This window comes from Amaranthus tricolor, chromosome 9 (assembly GCF_026212465.1).
Source record: "Amaranthus tricolor cultivar Red isolate AtriRed21 chromosome 9, ASM2621246v1, whole genome shotgun sequence".
In the NCBI taxonomy this organism is placed as follows: Eukaryota; Viridiplantae; Streptophyta; class Magnoliopsida; order Caryophyllales; family Amaranthaceae; genus Amaranthus; species Amaranthus tricolor.
In genome coordinates, this window is record NC_080055.1 from 24,517,880 (window position 1) to 24,538,804 (window position 20,925).

Here is a 20,925-nt window from a genome sequence, read left to right on the forward strand (position 1 = left end):
TAATTATATTTGCTTGCTAGAGAATAAATATAATTGGTGGGTCAATAATAATTGGACCACAACTAATATAATTAATCCTATAAGGTCTTACAAAAGAATCAATTGAACGGTAAATGACTCGGGCCCATTAGGAGTATGGGCTTGCGATCCAATTAGGTTAACAAAAGAATCGGTTTCTTTTTGACCTAGGTTACTAGTATTATATGAGGATATAATGCTAGTAGTGGAGAAGTGGGGATAATGGGACGATGGATGTGAGTATTATAAATATGTTTATTTAAAACTCTCACCATACATAATTCTCATATACAGTTATTGAAAAACCAGAAAGAGCAAGAGAAACAATCTCTTCCGTTCTAGCAAACGTTGGTGTTCAATTGATTCCGGTAGACCGAATAGAGGAGCAACGCTTGAGGCTCTCCATATTATCTTATCGCGTTATTTTCGTGGATTTCACGCTACAAAGGTAATATAGACTAATCCTTTTATATGATTCATATGTTTGATTATGTTTATGATCCTGAGATAGATGTTAGGGAAGTGTTTCCTGAAATTCCGCTTTAAGCATCCATAGTAGTCCAACATATGTAACTGATGATAAAAATAACAATACGGAAAACAGTAAAAATACTTGCAGATGGAGAAAAGAGAACCGGAGAGAGCAATTCAAGGGGAGTTATTATAAGTAAAACTAATTAGGACTTAGGAGAACTCTATTAACAGAATGCTCATTAAATTCAGATGAAAAATTTCTGGAACATACATTTCTCTGCCTCCACATAAAACTAGACCAAATCCAATAAACGACCAATTCATACAAAACACCTGTCGACAAACCATGGCCGTTGTTTTGCAAGACATTACGAAATATTGATGCATGTATATGAGCAAAGTGATTGGAGGATAATAAAACAGAAGACATCAGCCGATACATCAAACATTTGCTAATTCGCAGTCACTTCAACACTCCCAAAAAGAATATCCATACTCGACACAACCTGAACCCCAAAATGTATTCATATGAGAATAGACTTGTACTAACATGGACAATACCTGCAAAAAGCAATCGGAAAATAGCTTAGTCAAGCAATCAAATAAATCAGCATGGGAAGGTATGAACCAATAAATGATGCGACAATAGAAGACCTGATAAATAAAGTTAAACAGAACCAAAATTATATGGCAATTTTTAATTATGTTAGGACCATAAAAATACTACAAAAATAAACCAACTAGAGGAATGCCAAATTTTATGGATGAACACAAGAAAATGAATGTCTCTCATAGTGCAAAAACAAGGCCGCAATCACAATATCACAACCGTATTGTAAAGGTTTTTGAGCGTACCACGACCAAAACATAGGCCGCATTGACCGTGAAATTCTCTATATTGACCATGATATCTAATTTACAAGAGTTGCCGAAACCGTATTGTTGCACTACTCTATCGAAGTACATGATCAATTGTCAAATGAAATAGCCTAAAATCAAGTAGCCAGAGGCAATTCTTCTTAACAGTGGGAGTTCGAAACATTTATTGTTCTTTGATTTTGAATTACAATGAACTATAGTAAATAAAATGGCTCATTAAATCATCTACAATTCTTAATTATGTGAACCTGCACATGAGGGTAGATTGTGTACATCCGACCCCCAAACTTTCATCCTAAGTGAAAGTCACTTAATGACATTGAGCTAATAGAATGTTGTATTCAAACATCTTTAAAAGTTATATAAAATATTGGTTGTTTTAGAGGTAAAGTTAATTTATTATAACTAATAGGTCATGAGTTCAAACTCTAGCTCCACTTTAATTTTAACCTAAGTTTATGATTTAAACTTTGCCCTCAAAATTTTCACTCAAGTTTTTGCCACTATAAGCATGAAGTAGATCACATCAAAGTTAAAAAAATGTACAAATTATGTCTCAAAAGACAAAACTAATGCTACCAGAATTTTAACAAAGCATACGGATATGTTCAGAGGATATAATCCGTTTATTAGATGATCACTAACAATATCAACCTCGTTATGCATCAATTAATTCCGAACTACTCCATTCTGCATCTAGATTTCAGTGACATTTTGAGCATAAATTGGAGTCTCTACATAAAGCCCAAGGGAGCAATAAAATGACTAGAATTAAAAAAAAATATATACCTGACATGTAAGCAGGACAATCACGGAATAGACACACAACAAGAGCAGAAAACTCAATTATAATTAACGAAACAAAATCATATTCATTTTGTGCTACAAAAAGACAAAAAAGGGGGATTTTGAGACATTACTTGTTCATATTAAGCAGCATTTTAAGTTCTGCATAGCTGCGACAGTGCAGATTGATTGGCAGGGTCAACATGTTCACTAATAACTTGTGCAAATCTCCCAGCAAGAAATCCCGAATTTGACAAGGAAGCAAACAAAAATTGTTTTGGATCCTTAATGTCCTTAAGAGGATCCTCGTCCTTTTTATTAGCATTATATAGACGAATAAATGTAGCAGAATAGCTTCCAGTTTCGGCAAAATCGGGAACTTCAGATTCTTCCTCCACTCTCTCTTCTTCTGGCCTAGTCACAAGAGTAACGATGCTATCTAACATTTTACCCCATACTTTAGAAGCTACAGGATCTGCAAGGGAAGGACATTCACAAATGAGTTTTGTTGAAGCCACTGCAGTCAACTTGGTCTCAGTGGCACCAGTGATCTGTTTGAGATTTGGTACCCAAAACATCTCCAAGATTGTTAGAAAGAGACCAGACTGAATTGTGTCTATGGTGCTAACAAGATTGCTCCAGCCATGTTTGACTATAAATAGAGACATAAATATGATAAGGCACCGAACAAATTTTGGGGACGGGTTACTTTGGAGACGGGTCAACAAAGAAACCAGAATTTTCTGCAGATATTCACCAATCACTTCGTAACCAAGGTTCTCAACAACTGTGTTGAGCACAAAATAAGCTTGCTCATCTGTCCTGGGGGAAGTAAGAAGCTTGCTGTATATATTAAGCACCTCAATAAGCTTTCCACCTTGGTTCAGTTCATTGGGGGCCATCCGAAGGAAAGCCTGCAGCAGACGCACAAGAGCTGGGACATCAGCAGACTTGGTCCACAGATCAGGAAGCAAAAGCAGATCAAAGAACTGCATGTAGTGTGCTGGCAAGGGGGGTCTGTTTAATTCAACGAGCTGTGCGAGGAGCTGGAATGCGTATGGAAAAAATTCAATCACATTGTTTGTTAATATAGTCTGAAGGCTAGGGAAAAGGTTAGTTTCAAATACTGGTATAACAGATGGATCCCTGTCAGACACCCGCCTTATTAGCACAGCAACAGCCTCAAATAGATAGTGATTAAATATAGGATTTTTAGGGTTCCTACACACTTCGTTAAGAATTGAAGCCATGCCAGACATACAAGTAGCAGCAATATCACTAGAAACATCGGCAACACTAAGAACCCGCATAATGCACTTCATAATATATGGGTTTTCCCCAGATTCAGGAAACTTCAGAGCACTAAAAAGGTTGTTCAAAAGGACAGGGAGAATGGGTGCAATATCAGTTGCGACGTATCTAGCTCTACCACCCTCATCTTTGACCAACAGGATCTTGTCAAAGAAAATAGCAGCATAAGAGTGGACCACATTTGATTCAGCACCAAGTAATCGTAAAACTTGAGGAACCAAGGGCATTACACTTGACTTCGGAAGCTGATCTCTGAATACTGTAATAGACTTAAGTGCACCAGCTTTTAGCAATGGATATGAATTAACATCTTCACTCTGCAACTCTGGAACAACCACTAATGTGAAGAATGATTGCAAATCAAAAAATCCCGTCAAGACATTTGGGCCTGTAGCTTTCACAGAGCTAAGTGATATAACAAGATAAATAGCAGAGTCCTTATATTTCCAGTTTGAAGCTGGGTTCTCACCACATGTGCCCAACATAGTCTGTATGACATTGTTTACCATGGGACCAACCTTCTCTCTGTAGTGTGTTGCAATTCCTTTAAGAAGTTCACAAGCAGCTCGTCTTCTAGTATCAACATCACTGCCTTCCATATCACGTCTAATAAAATCAACATAATTGAACTCAAAAAGCTCTTCATCTTCTTCCCCTAACATCACATTAGGGATAACAATGCTTCGACATATCTGATCTAAAGAAGCATCATCAAATAGCTTGTAGTGGTGGGCCATTGTGCTGACCATTGTTAAGAACTTGATAGCAGTTATAGCAAGATGATCACGACCTGAAGATGTGGAAACAGTGACAAGGAGGCTCCGCACAGCTCTCTCAAAATCACCCACATATTTTTCGAAAGGCTCCTCGGTCCTCTCAACATAGACGGTCAAGATTTCACAAATAGCTGCACGGAGGTTATCAACAAGTGCAAGCTCACCTCCTTGTTCAAGAGATGGGTAAGTAGTAGTCAGATATTTTCCAAAAACATTCATAAAAGGCTCCATGTTATCTTCAAAGAGGTCAGGCAACTCCTGAAAGTTAAATGAATAGAAGATTCTACAGCACAACCTTTGTGACTCAAAAAGAGGCTTTAGGTTTGCCGCAGGAGCACCAGAACTTACACCTGAATCAATTATAGATGCAGTATGGGAGAACAACTGCAACAATTGTACGGCAAAATTATCCAAACAATACCTTAAATCCAATTTCAGATCATCAGTCCAATAACCATGTCGAAATTTCTTAAACAATGAGTTGGCAGTGCCAAGAATTCCATTTATAGCAGCATAGTTACCACCCTCGCTGAGTGCCAGCTGGAGTCTTGTATTGAGCATCGGAAGCAATTCTGTCCACTGCCTAGGAAAATCATGTTTGCCTATGACTACCAAAGCATCACTGAGCTGAGCTTGGATACGAGGTGTTGCCTCCAACATCAGAGAGACAATGTGCTCTTTAATTAGCTTTTTTTCATCATCAGGAATAGGGTTCGGCAAGGGAACATTGGGCTCAGAGCGCCTTGTAGCTGGTGCCCATCGAGCTTTAAGATAATTCTTAAAGTTCACTGCTGCAGCTTGCTGGATCCCCTCATCAATGCCCGGTGTACGTACTAGTGTAAGAACAGCCAGCCCATAATTAGGTTGCTCAGCTGCCTCCCTTAGACTTGCCTCAGCCCCACGCCGAGACTCGGGATAGAGAGATAGAGTGTTAGAAAAACATTGAGATAAAAATTGCAGAGTTTCTGGACTCGTTGCCATTCTGTAACAAATGAAATATAAGATATATCATCTCAGAGGTTTCAAAAATACTTCTTATTTTGCAATTCTCATGTATCATTCACTAGTTTACAGATGAAAAATACACTATGAACAAGTTAAGCAATAGCATCAGCACAAAAACATGAAACCTGCTGAAAATATAAAAAGCATAATGTCCTGCAAGTAAGAATGATACTGCATATATACTTGACTTCAAATACCCGTCTCAAACCCTTAACACTTGGACATGGGAAGGACACTTGGAACTTTTTGTAAAGTATCCAAGTCGGAAAATTCAACTTAGTTCAAAATATTGGAACTTTTTATGAAATAGTCACACTTGGACAAGTAATCAAGTCAAATATGGGTATAAAAGTCCGCCTAACATTCTAACTTGTCATAGATATACATATCCATCAGACTAAGACTAAAGTATGCTCGAGAAACACTCCCACCATCCCCGATTGTTTGTTCGCTTTCACCAAGTGATGTGAGAGTATATGGGGTATTTGACGCCTACATAAAGGGACTAAGGGAGTAGAGTTTAAAGAGAAACACTAAGCAACTATGTAGAAAATTATTGGTTTCTGAACTATCTAGGTTAGTTTATTCAAGAGGGGAGATAGGAAATAACATTAGTAAACAAATATAAAGATACCCTAAAGTCAACTAGTCTTCATGTTTGTCCAAAGTTAAGCTACAAAAACTAAATTTAAGCTACAGAATTCTACCTATATTGCCCTTTCAAAGACCAAACGAATACATATCACGACATAAAATCCCAAAATGAGGACTAATCTATCAGAACACAACACCTAAAGGCTAAAAACAGTCCTAAACCAGGAAATACTAAATATTTGTTCATGGATTATAGATCTTGGAACAAAGTTGTTTGATTTCCTTATAATTCTCTTAGAATTCCTATTTTCTAGGATTTACTTAATCTTAGAGTTTTTTGGTTGACAATTTTTGGAAAAGCATAGGAGATGAAAATTTAATGAAAGTTTACACAAAATGTAATTGAATTACAAAATCACTCATAGTACAAAAATTTTGTAATGTCACGATCGAGGTAACAAGTAGTAATGTAGTAACGAGTGATACAATTATCATAACGCCAAATATCGGCTAAAACCTAAAAGAATGACTAATCTCTCTTAACAGCCTAAAGCGTACTTTGTTTTTACCTCTTTACAACACGAAAAAAATATTAGTTCGGTTTTTATTGAAAACCTTAACATGTGATCGATGCAATATAATGTGGCCTTGGTTTTGCACAATAATTTCACTAGCAGAAGTTTTTCTAGTCGCTTTATTTATCATACTACTCATATTTGATGTTTTTAGATAATCCAACAAATAACTTAAGATCATTAAGTAATGCAAAAAATTCATCAATATCTTCTATTTAATTTCAATACTTCATTAATTATCTTCCGATAAAGTCAAAGATTAATCATTTGTTGGCTTTAAATTATAAGAAACCAGAGAAAAATGGTTCATTTAATCATACAAACCCTTTTGTTAATGTGAAGCTGCAACGTGAAGCTGCACATGGTGGTGAGGCAATCAAATATAACCTCTTTGTTATTTCAAGGAAAAAAATGCAAACATTTGACTTCCCTACGTGTATGCCATTCTATCAAGAGGGGACAATGTAATGTATTGAATATCCACACATTTCTTTATTGTATTTGTAGGTGTCATAGAGAAGGGAAAAGCTTTTAATGCGGTTTAATATCCTTTCTTCAGAATTGGGTTTTCAAAAACTATGTTCAACATCCAAAAAAGCTCACATTTTTGGGGTGCATGAGGTCATGTCATGGAGACAGAGGAGTTGAGTTTTAACCATTTATTTTTGACTCACAGAGATCTTCTAACACTCGCTGAATTCACAAAACATTATTCAAGGAGAGCACATGTTCCTCCGTACAGAATTAGACGAGGGAATATGCAAGCTCACATTTTAATTTTCAACTTTTGATATTGTAGCCTTTTACAAGATCCTCAAAATCCAGGTTGTATCAAAGGAGAACCAAACAAAAATATACTTAGTTGGAATATGCAATCCATCACACCAGGTCAATTGACTTCTACCAAGTTGGGGCAATTCCAAACATGAAGTTGTTTGATTTGAGGTAATGGGAATCATAGGACTAGTGAGACTTTGGAGATGAGACTTCTTTGATGTCTTTCTTTGATGCGGGATGAATATAGAATGCGCATTGGTTGAAAAAAAAATATAAAATTACAAATTTGAATTTACTCATTTTTTTCTCCTTTGATTTCTTTTTTGATTTCTTTTTTGACAAATATGTCATTTCGCATATCCCACTAGTGTCAACCTCAAATACCATCCATCCGACTCTCCCCAAGACATTTTTGTGGGACTTTAGCTTCCAAATTCTTACACCCCAACCTTCCCAAAGTCTCATTCCCTCTAAACAAAAAAGAGGCTTTTCAAACTCAGCCTTAAAGTCCTATTCCCACCTTCAAAGTCGCTCAAAACAAACTACCCCAAAAACATTACGTTGTTAGGCGTTTCAACCTATTTAAGATTCATTCATCAACAGTTATTATACTATTTCCTCCCCCAATTTGATTTTTAATGCACCAAATGCTGCCAAATCAAAAGATCACTATAAAACTCAGTTTTAAAAGGCACTTGATATAGACCAAAATATTCCATAGCGTCCCCTCTATTAAGATATACTATTCCACAAACCAAAACCTCAATAGCAATAATATAATGTAAATGTACTAGGTTTGAATCCAGTTTACAACAGTGCCCTTGTGGCTCCCTACCCACACAAGCAGCTAATTTTTTTACACTTCAATTAAAAAGCTTAGATATATCAAAATATTAGATCATGGACTTCAAATGATTTCAATTCACTATAAGCCTAATGCATATAATAAACAAATAAACGATCAACTAAAAACTAACACATAAGAGTAGGAATTAAAACATACAGCTTGAAAAACGTGACATCAAAGAAGGAAAGATTTACGAATCGAAAAAACAAGGGAGGATTTAGGGTTCAAAGGAAAAGACTGACATGGAGCGATAACACTGAGCAGCAGTAAGAGGAACAACCCAAAATGTCGTTGGTGGCGGACGGCGATACCAAGGGAGGAATCACGAGCAGCTCAGCCGTAATCGCCGGCAAGTAGAGGAAAATATTGAGGAAAAAATGAGGATGAGACTTGGAAGACAATGGCTGAATGAACTGAGAGCTTCTGAGGCGTTGTCAATCGAATACTTCCAAAATATGCTAGGGTTTTTGGTTTCTTATTCTTCACCTTTTCCTTTTTTTTTTTTAGAGAGCGGGGGGAGTGTTTTATATGAGTTGTCGTCGTCCTTACGCTGATTATAGTTTTTTATAGGCGGAATATATTAGACATGATGATGATAATTTTTTAATTATACGATCGACTAAGGGGAAATGGTTGAAGTGAGAATCAAATTGAAGACTTAATCTAAATGATATCTCATCATAAGACAAGCCCATACAATTAGTCCATTTTCTTAATTGATTATTTTAAAATCATAAGTAATCGTTTTAAGGTTATAAGTAATCATTCTAACACAAGTTATTATTTTAAAATTTTAAGTGATCACTTTAGTGTTATAAGTGATCACTTTCAGATAGAATGTGTATATTAGGTCAGTCCAATAAAGATGGTCTACCGTCTCATTTAAAAATTAGTATTTATTTTTATCTCAAAAATACAAGATTAGATTTTTTTTCCTTAAATTGAGCAACTCTTTTACGAGTTTGTCTCATGGTGAAGATAGATTCAGCCTAAATTTTGAAAAAATGAGTGTTTTAATATCCAAACTGCCAATTTTAACATCCAAAATGATGTGCAATAAATAGCTTAAATGAGTATTTTAAGTATGAAAGTAGATTTTTCAAGTTTTAGTTTTGTTATTTTGTCCAAGTTTACACAGTCTTACGTCGAGACCTTCTTAAATGAAAATTTGAACAAAATAAATAAATTTATATAAAAAATTCATAAATCAGGTATGGGGAAAACTTAATTCCCAAAATAAGCACGATTTTTTCAAAGTTGTGGTTTGGGTCTGTTTGCTGTTACTAACAGCGAACAAAGAAGAACTGGTCAATGAAAGTCAAGCACTTTGTTCGCTGTTACTAACAGAGATCAAAGAAAGCCCTGTCAAACAGGCTCAAACCTTTTCTTGCTATTAGTTACAACGAACAAAAGTTTGACCTTGGGGAAATAAATTAAAATGATTATGGAACAATTTATAAAGCGCATTATTCGCTGTTAGTAACAACGAACAAAGATGCTGGTCAATAAAAGTCAACATATTTTTTTCCCACTTAGTAAGTGAAAACAAAGATGCTTGACTTTTTTGACCAATATCTTTAGTCTTTGACTTCTATTGACCTTGTTCTTTGTTCGTTGTTAGTAACAGCGAACAGAATCAAACTACAGCTTTGAAAATTTCGTGCTTATTTTGGGATATAAGTTTCCCCATGCCTAGTTTAAAATTTTTTTTATAGAACTTTGCTTATTTGATTCAAATTTTCGATTAATGTTGTTGCTCATCCGACGAAAGCAAAGTAGAATGGGGATGTGCTTTGCATTTGAATGGTATTACAATTAACATGATCAACAAGTTTCACGAAGTACTCTTGAGCTACCAAATCGCGTATCAATTCATTACAAGTGTAAACAATCATGAAAACAAACGCAAACAATGTATCGGTTACAAATGAAATGTAATTGTTACAAAACAGAGAACAATCAATAGTAGTGTTTAATTATTTACGTTGTCGAATGTCGTATGTTCATAAATAAATCCATATCAAAGTTCTCCTGCACAGTATAAATGTCGAACTGAAGACACTCCTGAACATGAAATGTTCACAAATCTGTCGGTATGTACAGTATATGCTCTAGATAACTCGATGTCTATTGACGATTCTTACGTAAAGACTGCAAGTGTGCCGTAAATGCTTCAAAATCTGGGAGCTTTGGATGAACATGACTAGGCATTTTTGCAGAGGTTTCCTTTGGATTCTTTTCATTTGAATTCGTCTCCTCCATGGCGTCATGGCGCTTTGGATTAATTGGTTTCTCGGCAATAAATGAATATATACTTTTATCATCCCTTGAAGTTTTTGTGTTTACACTTTTGCCATCGTCATTCGAATTAGATTGATCAATAATCCTGGAGCTGGAAAATTCAGTAGTATAAGAATTTGAAGACTGGCCTGTCTTTGCAGCAACAGAAGATGTTCGAGCACTGACAGCTGATCTCGGAGTAGAAGTCTTTGTCCTTCGAGAGACTCCAGCACCCCCGAAAGTCTTGATCGCAACAGGTTTAGGAACATTCTCCTCAGGGCCACTATCATCAGAATCAAAGAATCCGGTAGGATCTTTCAGTGTACTTCTCCGTAAATTTCCATGAACTATTCCTCCATATGGCCCCTCAGCATCATTTGAATCATTCAAAGTGCTGGTTACTTCTAAATCGTCACCGGGTGAGTCATACTGCGTATAGCGCTCACTTTTTCTCAATTCGGTCTGCTTATCGTCCATTTGACTGGATGAATCAAAAATAGAAGGTTTCTTACTGGAACCAAAACTGTCACTGGAGGCAGATGCAATAGATCTCGACGCAGATGAAGTATCAGCTAATCCACCCCTTCGCATGCGCCACTGGGTCTTATTTCGTCGTCCAGCAGGCAAAGATCCCAGGTTTAACTCCATACCACCTCCAGATTTATGCTCGGTTTCAAGTTCAGAAACATGAGTTGACTCTGAAACCCTTGGGGATTGCAAAGACTTCTGAGGTTCGCCTTCATCAGACAAACCATAGTAGTCTGATCGACTTCTTAAGTCACTTGATCCTGCTGCGGAATCATCAGAATCATCAATACCAGACTTCTGCTTGGATATAAAAGCAAGATATCTTCTTTGATTCTCTACATGTTTAGTGGTCTTGAAAGAATCGCCACTTCCTTTTTCTACAAAAATAGATTTAAGCTCAAAGGAATCTGCATTAGGCTTTCGGGAATCAGTTTTCTTTCTGTGCTGATCTTTCTCACTTCCTGAACTTGCCCCATCAGAATCATCAAAAGTCACTGGTTCAATTAATTTTGAATAGATTGATGAACTTCTAAAACTTTTGGAGATATCAGGTTCATAGTAAATATTGTCGTTGTTAAAAAAAGAACCCTTGGATGTAAGGTTGCTAGGAGAAGAGACATCGTGTTCATCTTCAGGGTTTAAGACACGTACATCATCGTCATTATCAGAACCAGATTCATCAAAAACAACTTCCTCGTGTGTGGGAAAGCCTTTTTCTTCATAATCCTTGCCACTGGTTCCATGATCCATGCCAACAAAAGGATCTTTCCGTGAGTTGAATGCATCCTTGTCATCCAATTCTAGAACTCTTTTTCCTTCACTATGGTTTTTGAAAGCCGTGTCTTCCTCACCATATGTATGGGCACTTGGTGGTGCATACCAATCCTCTTCATTAGCAGTTCTGCTGAATGTACTAGCAGATCCATCACCTGAATCAATCGTGTGTGTATCATAGTTTACGTTTGCAAAGACATGATACTCATCCCCAAAAGTACTGTTCTCAGATTGCAAACTACTCTGCTGATTTCCTCTTTCTGGTGTCTCTTCATAGAAAGGATTTTCAGAAGACTCAATTTCAGACTCTTGCAAGGTGGATGATCGAAACGTGTTGGGTTCTGTTTTGGAGAATATAGGACTAGATTCTGAATCTGAATCTCTAGCATACCTAATGCTACTCTTGCTGTTAGTAAAATCTTTTGTTCCTGCCTCATACTGCTCCTTGAACTGAGTGTAATCTTTATTTAAATGTGTGGCCTCACCGTCCTCCCTTATATTATTTTGGCTATTTGCTTCTACTTGGCTTTGCATTTTTGGACTCCTTTGATTAAATGAACCACTAGTTGAATTTCTGTGAACATGACTCTGTTGTAACCCACTGCCAGTGCTACGGACATTGTCCTCACTCTGACCATGCAAAGATGGAATTCTTTCCCTAGAAGATGCACTCATGACATTGCTACGGATAGAAAGTTCTGCAGCAGCCCTTGCTGCGATGCTGGCTAGTTCTGCAGATTCAGCAGCGGCCTGTGCAGCAGCGGTTGCATCTTTGAATTTCATGTTCCGGTTTTGCCTGCCATTATTGAAAGAATTCTCAGCAATCCCAGAGGATTGACTCAATACCATCTTCTCTGAGGTACCCTCTGCAAACAGACATATAAAGCTTGTGAATACAAACTGTCAATAGCAAAACTCTTGGAATAACAAATAAAACATCAAGAAGTAAGTTTTGTAACCTGAACGTCTAGGTTCAAGATGAGAAATGGAAGATGGAGGGCCCAAATCATTCAAATTATGAATATAACTTTGAGAAGAAGTCCCTGGTCTCCCTGTATCATAAACATGCCTTTCCTCAACATCATCAGCAATCTCAAATTTTAGGGTTTGCATTTGTATCATATTTCCCTCTAAATTATGTGTTGCTGCCACATTCTGCCAAAAGAATCATGTCAATACACCAACTAAATATTTCTTAGCAATCAAGAGTGCATAATTTTGGCAATGTTTTCATGTCCTCATCTACATTAGCGGTTACATCTTACAACTATTGCAAAACAAAGGGATAAGGTTTCAAAAAAGTCTGAACAAGCAATATGCCTAAAATATAATCCATAAACATTGAATTCAAGATGAGGTCAAGTTGGAAGCTAGAAATTTCTTCGTTTCACGTCCCATATATTTTCAATATTAGTCCATGTTATCAATTCAATCACAACTTTTGCTAGATAAAAGCAAATTTCAAAACACATCCTAGTCATCTTGTGAATGTAAAAGAGTATTACAATTCTTACCGCTTCACATCACTATAAATGTGAAACCCAAAATAAATACCTCCCCATTGTAATTTAAGGGTAAAAATTAGTTTATGAAAATTATAATAAGGTTTATTTTGAAGTATATGCATCAAAATTGGTCATGGAAGGAAAGCAAATAAGAATTAACGCGAGCATAATTTGACATCCAAAACACAACCAGTCTAACACTATGAGAAATCGAAGTGCCATCAACAGAGAAGCTCAACACAAGTAATACCGGAATGTCAAAAGTTTGTACAGGATCTTCTTTAATCCAATTTGGCTCCCATTTAACATTGTGTTCCTCCGCAATAGCTGTAAGGATTTTAACCTTTGTTGGACCATCAGGAGCATTCACGGATAACTTCTCCACCAACTGACAAGGAATTGCAATCTTTATTAATCATTAGGATAAGGGACAAGAAAAAAAATATATAAAAATTAAATTGTTTTAACAGTATGTGATTAAGATTTTAGTACATTCTGAGAAAACTCACAGTTCTGCTAACTCCACAATTTGGACGAACTTCAGAGGCGGCATTGGCGAAGTCTTTACCGTATTTTGCAGTAAATTGCTTTCGGACATCCTGGAGCTCAGTGATGTCAGCACACCTTGGAGCTGCAAATATTAAACTCGCAATAGCTTCCTTCAAGTCAAGAGGACAATTCCTATACCAAGATCCAAAACAAGAGCGTTATTTTAACTTATGCTTTGAACATCCACAGCATCCTGAAAAGATTATACAATTGGATTATATAATCAATCCATCTAGCTGTGTAAGTGTTCAACCAATTATGTGAAATGATATGTATTATTTGATTCAAGTTGCAATCCAAAAACAATTCATAAGACAAAGAAACGACAAAGTGAGATGTTAAGCAAATTAAAGCCTACAAATTACTTTGGTAAGTGACATTACCATTCAAAATAATTAGCATTTCCGAAAGAATTGAATATCAATTCATCTTTTGCGTAGAGATGGAGGCATGGAGCTGTCTCGTATCGGAGTGAAAAAAATGTACTTCTATTTTCCTGAGTTAGCACTTAGTCAAGTTCCTTTTCCAACTCCCACTCTAACCAAAACAACCCTCGTCTGAGTTAATAATTAAAAGTAGAAAGATAGAATGAAGACAAACTACTTCACGAACAATTAAAACCATCACAGTCCCACTGATAAATGATCCAATTGCTTGCATCTCTCTTCAAAAAATTATTACTTATATGTGAACTAAGTTCATCTCTCTTCAAAAAAATATTACTTATATGTGAACTAAGCTCATTTCCCAAGCCCTTACTATCATCCATCTGATTACTAATGCTATAACATCTCTCTAAAAGTTCAATAAGAGCTCAACTATCCAAGAACATTAGAGATTCTTCTCTCTTTCCTCCATTTGCATACTAAAGGATACTTGAATATCAATGACACATAATTGACAAAAACTGCAACTCAAAACAGCATACTCAATCATAGATGCAACACTTTTACATGTCAAACTTAAGAAATGCAATCCACACCTCAAATGAAGTCATGTCTTACATCACATGTATCATAAACTCAAAGAGGAAGTATATGATTTGATTAATCTTCAATAAGTGATAGTGGCACCATCTACAATATGAAAAGGAAAAACAAGTTTGGTGGTTCAATGAAAGCTTTGAAGCTCAAAGACATTTTTGCCCAATGAAGTTCATGAACATCCACAATGAAGAAATCTCAACAACCATATAATTGATGGCATAGAAGCTTACATACTTTTGTGACTCGATGATTGCCAACCGCGCAACAATAAGTTCACAGTATAACTCAATCATTTCATATGCAGCCATGGTCTTTTCCTCCCGTACCACATGTTCAACCTGAAATTCGAAAGCAAAATTGGACAAGAACACCTTCATGAAGTAGCTAAACAATGAGTGTTGCTGACACAAGATCCATTGAAGGTTTTTCATAAATTTCAACAAAAATACCATCAAAAGAAGACTTTTTTTTAATAAACTGAACTATAATTTTCAGAATCAAAAAACCGGAAAAAATAAAAATAGATATGGTCATGGTCATGGTCTAGTGTCTTACACAAAGTCAGGGTAGAGGTAGCAGACAGATCATACCCTTACCCCCTCGAGGGAGAGGACAACCCTACCTCCTCTATCACTTAAAAAAAAAACATAGAGATGATAGTTGAAAAAGAAAAAACATCAATAAAACTTCTTTGTAATCATAACTGGAATGTTAACTTTCTTTTTCATACTAAGGAATAAGACTCCTTATATTTCTTCAAATTTGCTACATTACCAAATCCAAATAAGAGACTTTGACGGCAATGTAGCAAATTCAAAGGATAAAGAAATAATTAGTTTATGCTTATTGTTATGATCAGTGACTTGGTTCACCCAAGTCTTGCTTAGTCACGCTAAGCATTTTATACTCTTTCAATTAGAGTCAAAGTAGTGTTGGAAGGAGAAGTTTGTCCCAAGGATTGGTTTTAGCCAAAATGAGTAGAACCGAGGGAATGATCAAGATGGAAGATTTTCCCTAAGACTTTGAAGATATGACTTGTGATGTACATGCTTACATTAGTTAATAAGACAAAACTTGGATAAATTGAGTAAAGAAGCATTATCATAATGGTGCAAGTCTTGAGTTTGGTAAGCATTGGGAAGAAGGAATAAGAACCAAAGCATCACGTGAAAGAAAGAAGAAATCAAAACAGAATCCCACTGAACACGTAGCCCCTTGCTGCACATATACAAGTTTTCTGCCTTGCTGTCCAACACGTATGATGCCCTACATTTGCCTATTATAGTCACTCCCTTTACCTTATTTTACTCAAGCTGAAGTCTAACATTGAGCTTCCCTACTTGCTAAGTTTGTATCCCTTTGTTCTCTTGCTGTACTCTCATCTAAACACATTAGTTTTATTATCTCCGTTATAATTCCTTCAAGTTAATAAGTTTTGCTCTTTATCCTTTAAACATATAAATAAACACTAGCCTAGTAAGTAGCCATTTGGTGAACCTCATAAATTTTTGTTTGGCTTTAAATTTCTTTGTTCATTGCTTATTTTCATCTATTTACTTGCAATTGTCTTAGTTCACAGATTGTCAAACACCTACTTCCTCAATGTTCCTACTTGAGTTTTTCCACTTTCAATCATATGTACATCATTCCTTTCGATTGGTATCAAAGCAAGAGGTTAATTTTGAGGTTATTAAGGTCCTCTTGGTGTTTATTTGAAATTCAACATGTCAACAATGAAACTAGACATTAAGAAGTTTAATAGGAACACAAATTTCAGTTTGTGGAAAGTAAAGATAAAGACAACATTAATAAAACATGGTGTTCATAAGACATTTGAAGGTGATGCAAAGAAGCATGTCAGAATGAGTGAGGCAAAATGGAAAGAGATAGATTCAACATCATACAACTTTGCCTTTCAAATGAAGTTTTGGAGGAAAATGTAAAGGATGAGAGTTCAAAGAAAATTTGAGAGAAATTAGAATCTTTCTACATGGCCCAGAGTGTCACCAACCGTTTCCTCTTGAAGAGTTGTTAATATGATCTATGTTGCTCTATTTGTTAAGGAGCCAAGTAAGGCAAAAGAGATATGACTTGAAGCTATTGAAGAAGAAAGACCATCATAAGAGGAACTATTGGAAGTTAACAAACAAGCAATCCAAAGATTGCAAATCCAAATGAGCTAGTTTCGCCGAAGCTAGCTTTGTTGAGAAAGAAGAAATTAATGCTCTAGTTGTTAATCATAGTACAAAGGTGGTGAGTGTTGGATTATAGATTCCGGATGTTCATACCACATGACTATTAACTCAAGTTTCTTCTCAACCTATGAAAAAGTTGATGGTAGAAATGTCATTATGGCAATGAGGCTAGTTATTCGATAGTTGATATTGGTGATGTTAGGTTCTTTATGCTCGGTGGTGTTGTTAAACATTTTCTGAAGTCCTTCATGTTCCCAACTTGAAAAAACACATAATTTCCCTTAGAGCTTTGCATAAATAAGGTTTTAGGTGTATTAGTGAAGGTCTTAAAAGGTTTTGAAGGCTCCTAAGATGTTCTTGAAAAGGTCCATTGATGAAGGCTAATACAAGCTAGTTGATTCGACCTTGATGAGTTTATTTTCCACTACTTCAACTAATTTAATTGATGATGAAAATAACTATGTAATATTGATTTCAACAATTTAGTTCTTTGTCCAATCTCCACCAACAAGTCCATGAGTTGTATGAACTTGGTAGGTAATAAAATCATACTCTTTCGTGAGCCCATAGAGGGCATTTTGGTGTTCATGTGCAAGTTGTTGTGCACATGTATAAATGTAAGTAGAGTATGTTAGTGCTTAGGCTAGATGTTCAAGGAGTGTTGTTGGATGTTTGGATTTGATGAAGGTGATATTTTTTTGGGGCTTAACTTGAGAGAACTGAAGTTAAGGTGGAGATTGTTGTGATTTGGTTCGCCTACGTCTTGCGCAGTCATGCTAAGCATTTTGAACTCTTTCAATTAGAGTCATAGTGTGGAAATAGACTTGGTTCATTGATTGCACTCAAACACAACATTCCTACTATAGTACTTCTACACCATTACTTTAACGTAAGATTTTAATTTTGCAGCAAGGAATAAGATATGGGTCCCTAATTACACATCAAACCATATCACCAACATAGCTAAACCATACTCCCTTTGTACCTCTCCAATTGCACCACTTTCCTTATTTAAATCATCCACAAACTTATTCTTCTTTCCTTCTTTTAATCTTAATCATTCACTAGGGGACAGGGAGTAAAATTCAAAACCAATCAATATGATAAAAAAAATTAAACAAAACTGTCACCGAAGCTAAATTATCCTCGGTCGATCCCATCAATAATAACCAGAAAGATGAATTTAATTAATAAAAATAATACAAAAATAAATAATCAATAAACATACTCGAATTCTAGCAGTTTGATCTTGACCAGACTCAAGCAATTGAGCTAAATCTCTCTTCATCTGCTTCAATTGTATTTCCTTTTTATTCTTCATTAATTTAATCCGTGATTTCGCCAAATTCAAGGACGTTTTGCTGCCAACAGATAACAATGATCAAATCAAATATCAATCAAAATCAATGACTAATTTCAACAAAAAAAAAAAAAAGCAATTAAAGAGCGGAATAAGTAAAAATTTGTTTACCATTTGGCAGGCTTAAAACTTTTATGAAGCATTTTGTTGTTGCTGATCTTTCGATACAATTAAACTGGAAGATTTGTATGAAAAAAAGATGAAATTGAATTGAAACGTATGAAACAGTGAAAAAATTGGGGATTTTAGAGGGATTTAAATGCGTGATGGCGATGACTTCGAAAATAGACGCGGTGCAGTAAATCGGTTAGGCGTCGCTTGGAATTTGGAAAGTGGGATAACGAAATTTCATTGTGAAATAAAAAGTTGACTTCTTGTGGAAAAGATTAAATAAAAGTAAAATATGGAGACTATTATAAACAAATACAGCAAAATAAAAGTTGTATTATTTGAAATTAAAAGTTAGATTATTAGAAAAATAAGTACATAAAGCATAATAGGAATTCCTAAGTGGGACAAAAGACCTAAAATCTCTTAAATCCCAAAAGTCAAACAACTAAGGACTAAAATGAGAATCATTTAAAAAAAGGTTTTAAAACAAAAATCATTTAAAAAAAAAGTCCAAAATAAGAGTCAATCCAACTACAAAAGAAAAAAAAGGCAATAAGCCATAATTAAAAAACGGTGCAATGTAAGGAATACCATTCTAATAATACTATTAATCAAGCACACTTAACTTTGGAGTTTCAACGAGATCCAGTTCATAAGTACAATATATATGTAAAATCTTTTATAAAACGCAAGTTTTGCAATTCTTCATCTAAAAAATTATTTTGTCTTACTCGCTTCGAGATTTTCTTGCATTTCACATTATAACACATCATCATCATCATATCCAGTATATTCCGTCCATAGAAAACTATGGCTAGGATCTGGGGAGGAAAGGACGGCGGCAACTCATACCCATAAAGGAGAGCACGGCCAAAGAGTCTCCTAGCTCGAAAAAGAATAAGATAAGATTTTTATTCTGCAACTGATGAGACCGAATGCGGCTGCATCGAACTCCACAAGTCTGCATCTTCTCACACACAAGCTTTATCCTTATACATAAGATAAATATAATTAGAATGCATATAGATATAATATAATATACTAAAAACAATTAAGAAATAAAAAGAAAACAATAATAATAGTAGTAAAAGCAACGAATAAAAGCCAAAGAACAAGAACACCGATAAGTAAGCAAAGGGACTATGTATGGGTCTCATGTTTTCCTCTTAATATATGATGTTATGAAGAGAATAAAAAGAAGAATCTCCTTCAACCTATTAGCATGGGCGGATTTATGTATGGGCCTTCCCGAGCACGTGCCCCAGGCGAACTTCTAAAAAAAAAAATTTTTCAAAATAAAAATTTTGAATTTTAGGAATTAGGGGTCAGTTTCCTACGCCTATTACAAACTCATAATCTGAATTACTTATTTTCTCTCTCCTCTTAAAAAACCTAAAAACTCTACACTCTACAATTAGGGGTGTTCAAAACCGGATACCGAGTCGACCCGGATCCGAAAATTCGGGTACCCGCTTTTTCGGATACATAAAATGGTGACCTGGTTTCGACCCGATTTTGTTTATTTGAAAACAAGTGTTTTTTTTCCTTATTTCTTTTAACATTTTTTTATATAAAATTCAATTACTAAATCTCTAGAAATACTTAACTAAATCTTACATTCTATTAATTGTATCATATAATAGCAAAAGGCAAATTGATTGTGACCATGCCATTTGTCTTTTTTTCATTAGACAATATTAATGGAATTTGCCGATTTGCATTTGACTTACAATATTTACACATTTGCTTTTTTGAAAAATTTATACATTAATGGATGCAATGAATCATGATTATTCTAATTTCATTGTTATATACTTCATAAATGTACAACTTAAAAAATTATACTAGAGAATAGATAAAATACTAGAATTACACTGGTAGAAAATTATACTGCAAAATAAATTACAATCATTCCAATTATACTGCAGTTTATTAAATTACTAGAAGTACATAATTGCCTTTTTTTCCAGCAATAGTTAAAAACTGAAATGACATAAAATTCATTTAATTGATCATTAAAATCAGTCATTTACATTGTTAGACTACCATAATTAAAATTTTAAATTTTAGAAAAAATTTAAAAAATATTGAACCAGATGACAATTATAGAAACAGATAAATTAATGCAAAAAAATCACTCAACTTCAATCGGTGTGCAGGCAATCAGATTATCTTAGCTACAAAATATAGTGCAATAAAAATCAATCAACTAAAAATATTGTCTAATTTTCTGTAATGTAATTATTCCTTTATAAAAATAAAAATGTATAAACACTTTCATGGCATAATTTACAATATAAATAGCCCCATATGGCTATTCCAATTATTTGCTCATACCATTTCTCTTCTTTGAACCTTTAGTGTTGTTTAATAATATTTTCTTAGATTAATCATGAGTTTAAATTACATTCAAGAAATTCAGAGTGATAGGGAAACATGAAAAATTAATGACTATTGATAAAAGTCAAGGATAAACAGTATCTTATGTAAGTCTTATGTTAGTCAATTCCTATCTAAGCCTGTTTTTAGTCTGGATAATTTTACGTCGTCATTTTTAGAATGACTAGCAGGCAATTAAAGGACTAAAATTCCTAC

At 35.0% G+C, this 20,925-nt stretch overlaps 2 protein-coding genes across 2 annotated transcripts; both read right to left on the bottom strand.

The window, feature by feature from the left end:
• Positions 1 to 702: 702 nt before the first annotated feature.
• On the bottom strand, positions 703 to 8,542 carry LOC130824443 (exportin-2-like). Its single transcript, XM_057689453.1, has 3 exons — positions 8,285 to 8,542; positions 2,292 to 5,226; positions 703 to 1,053 (listed from the first exon to the last, which is right to left on the bottom strand). Exon 2 carries the CDS (start codon positions 5,223 to 5,225, stop codon positions 2,313 to 2,315), a length of 2,913 nt encoding a protein of 970 aa, XP_057545436.1. The 5' UTR covers position 5,226; positions 8,285 to 8,542; the 3' UTR covers positions 703 to 1,053; positions 2,292 to 2,312.
• Positions 8,543 to 9,753: 1,211 nt separating this feature from the next.
• LOC130824444 (uncharacterized) lies at positions 9,754 to 18,659 on the bottom strand. Its single transcript, XM_057689454.1, has 7 exons — positions 18,331 to 18,659; positions 18,088 to 18,220; positions 14,899 to 15,002; positions 13,639 to 13,810; positions 13,380 to 13,517; positions 12,584 to 12,779; positions 9,754 to 12,490 (listed from the first exon to the last, which is right to left on the bottom strand). The coding sequence occupies exons 1-7, from the start codon at positions 18,360 to 18,362 to the stop codon at positions 10,170 to 10,172; spliced, it is 3,096 nt and encodes a 1,031-aa protein (XP_057545437.1). The 5' UTR covers positions 18,363 to 18,659; the 3' UTR covers positions 9,754 to 10,169.
• Between the last annotated feature and the right edge of the window lie 2,266 nt (positions 18,660 to 20,925).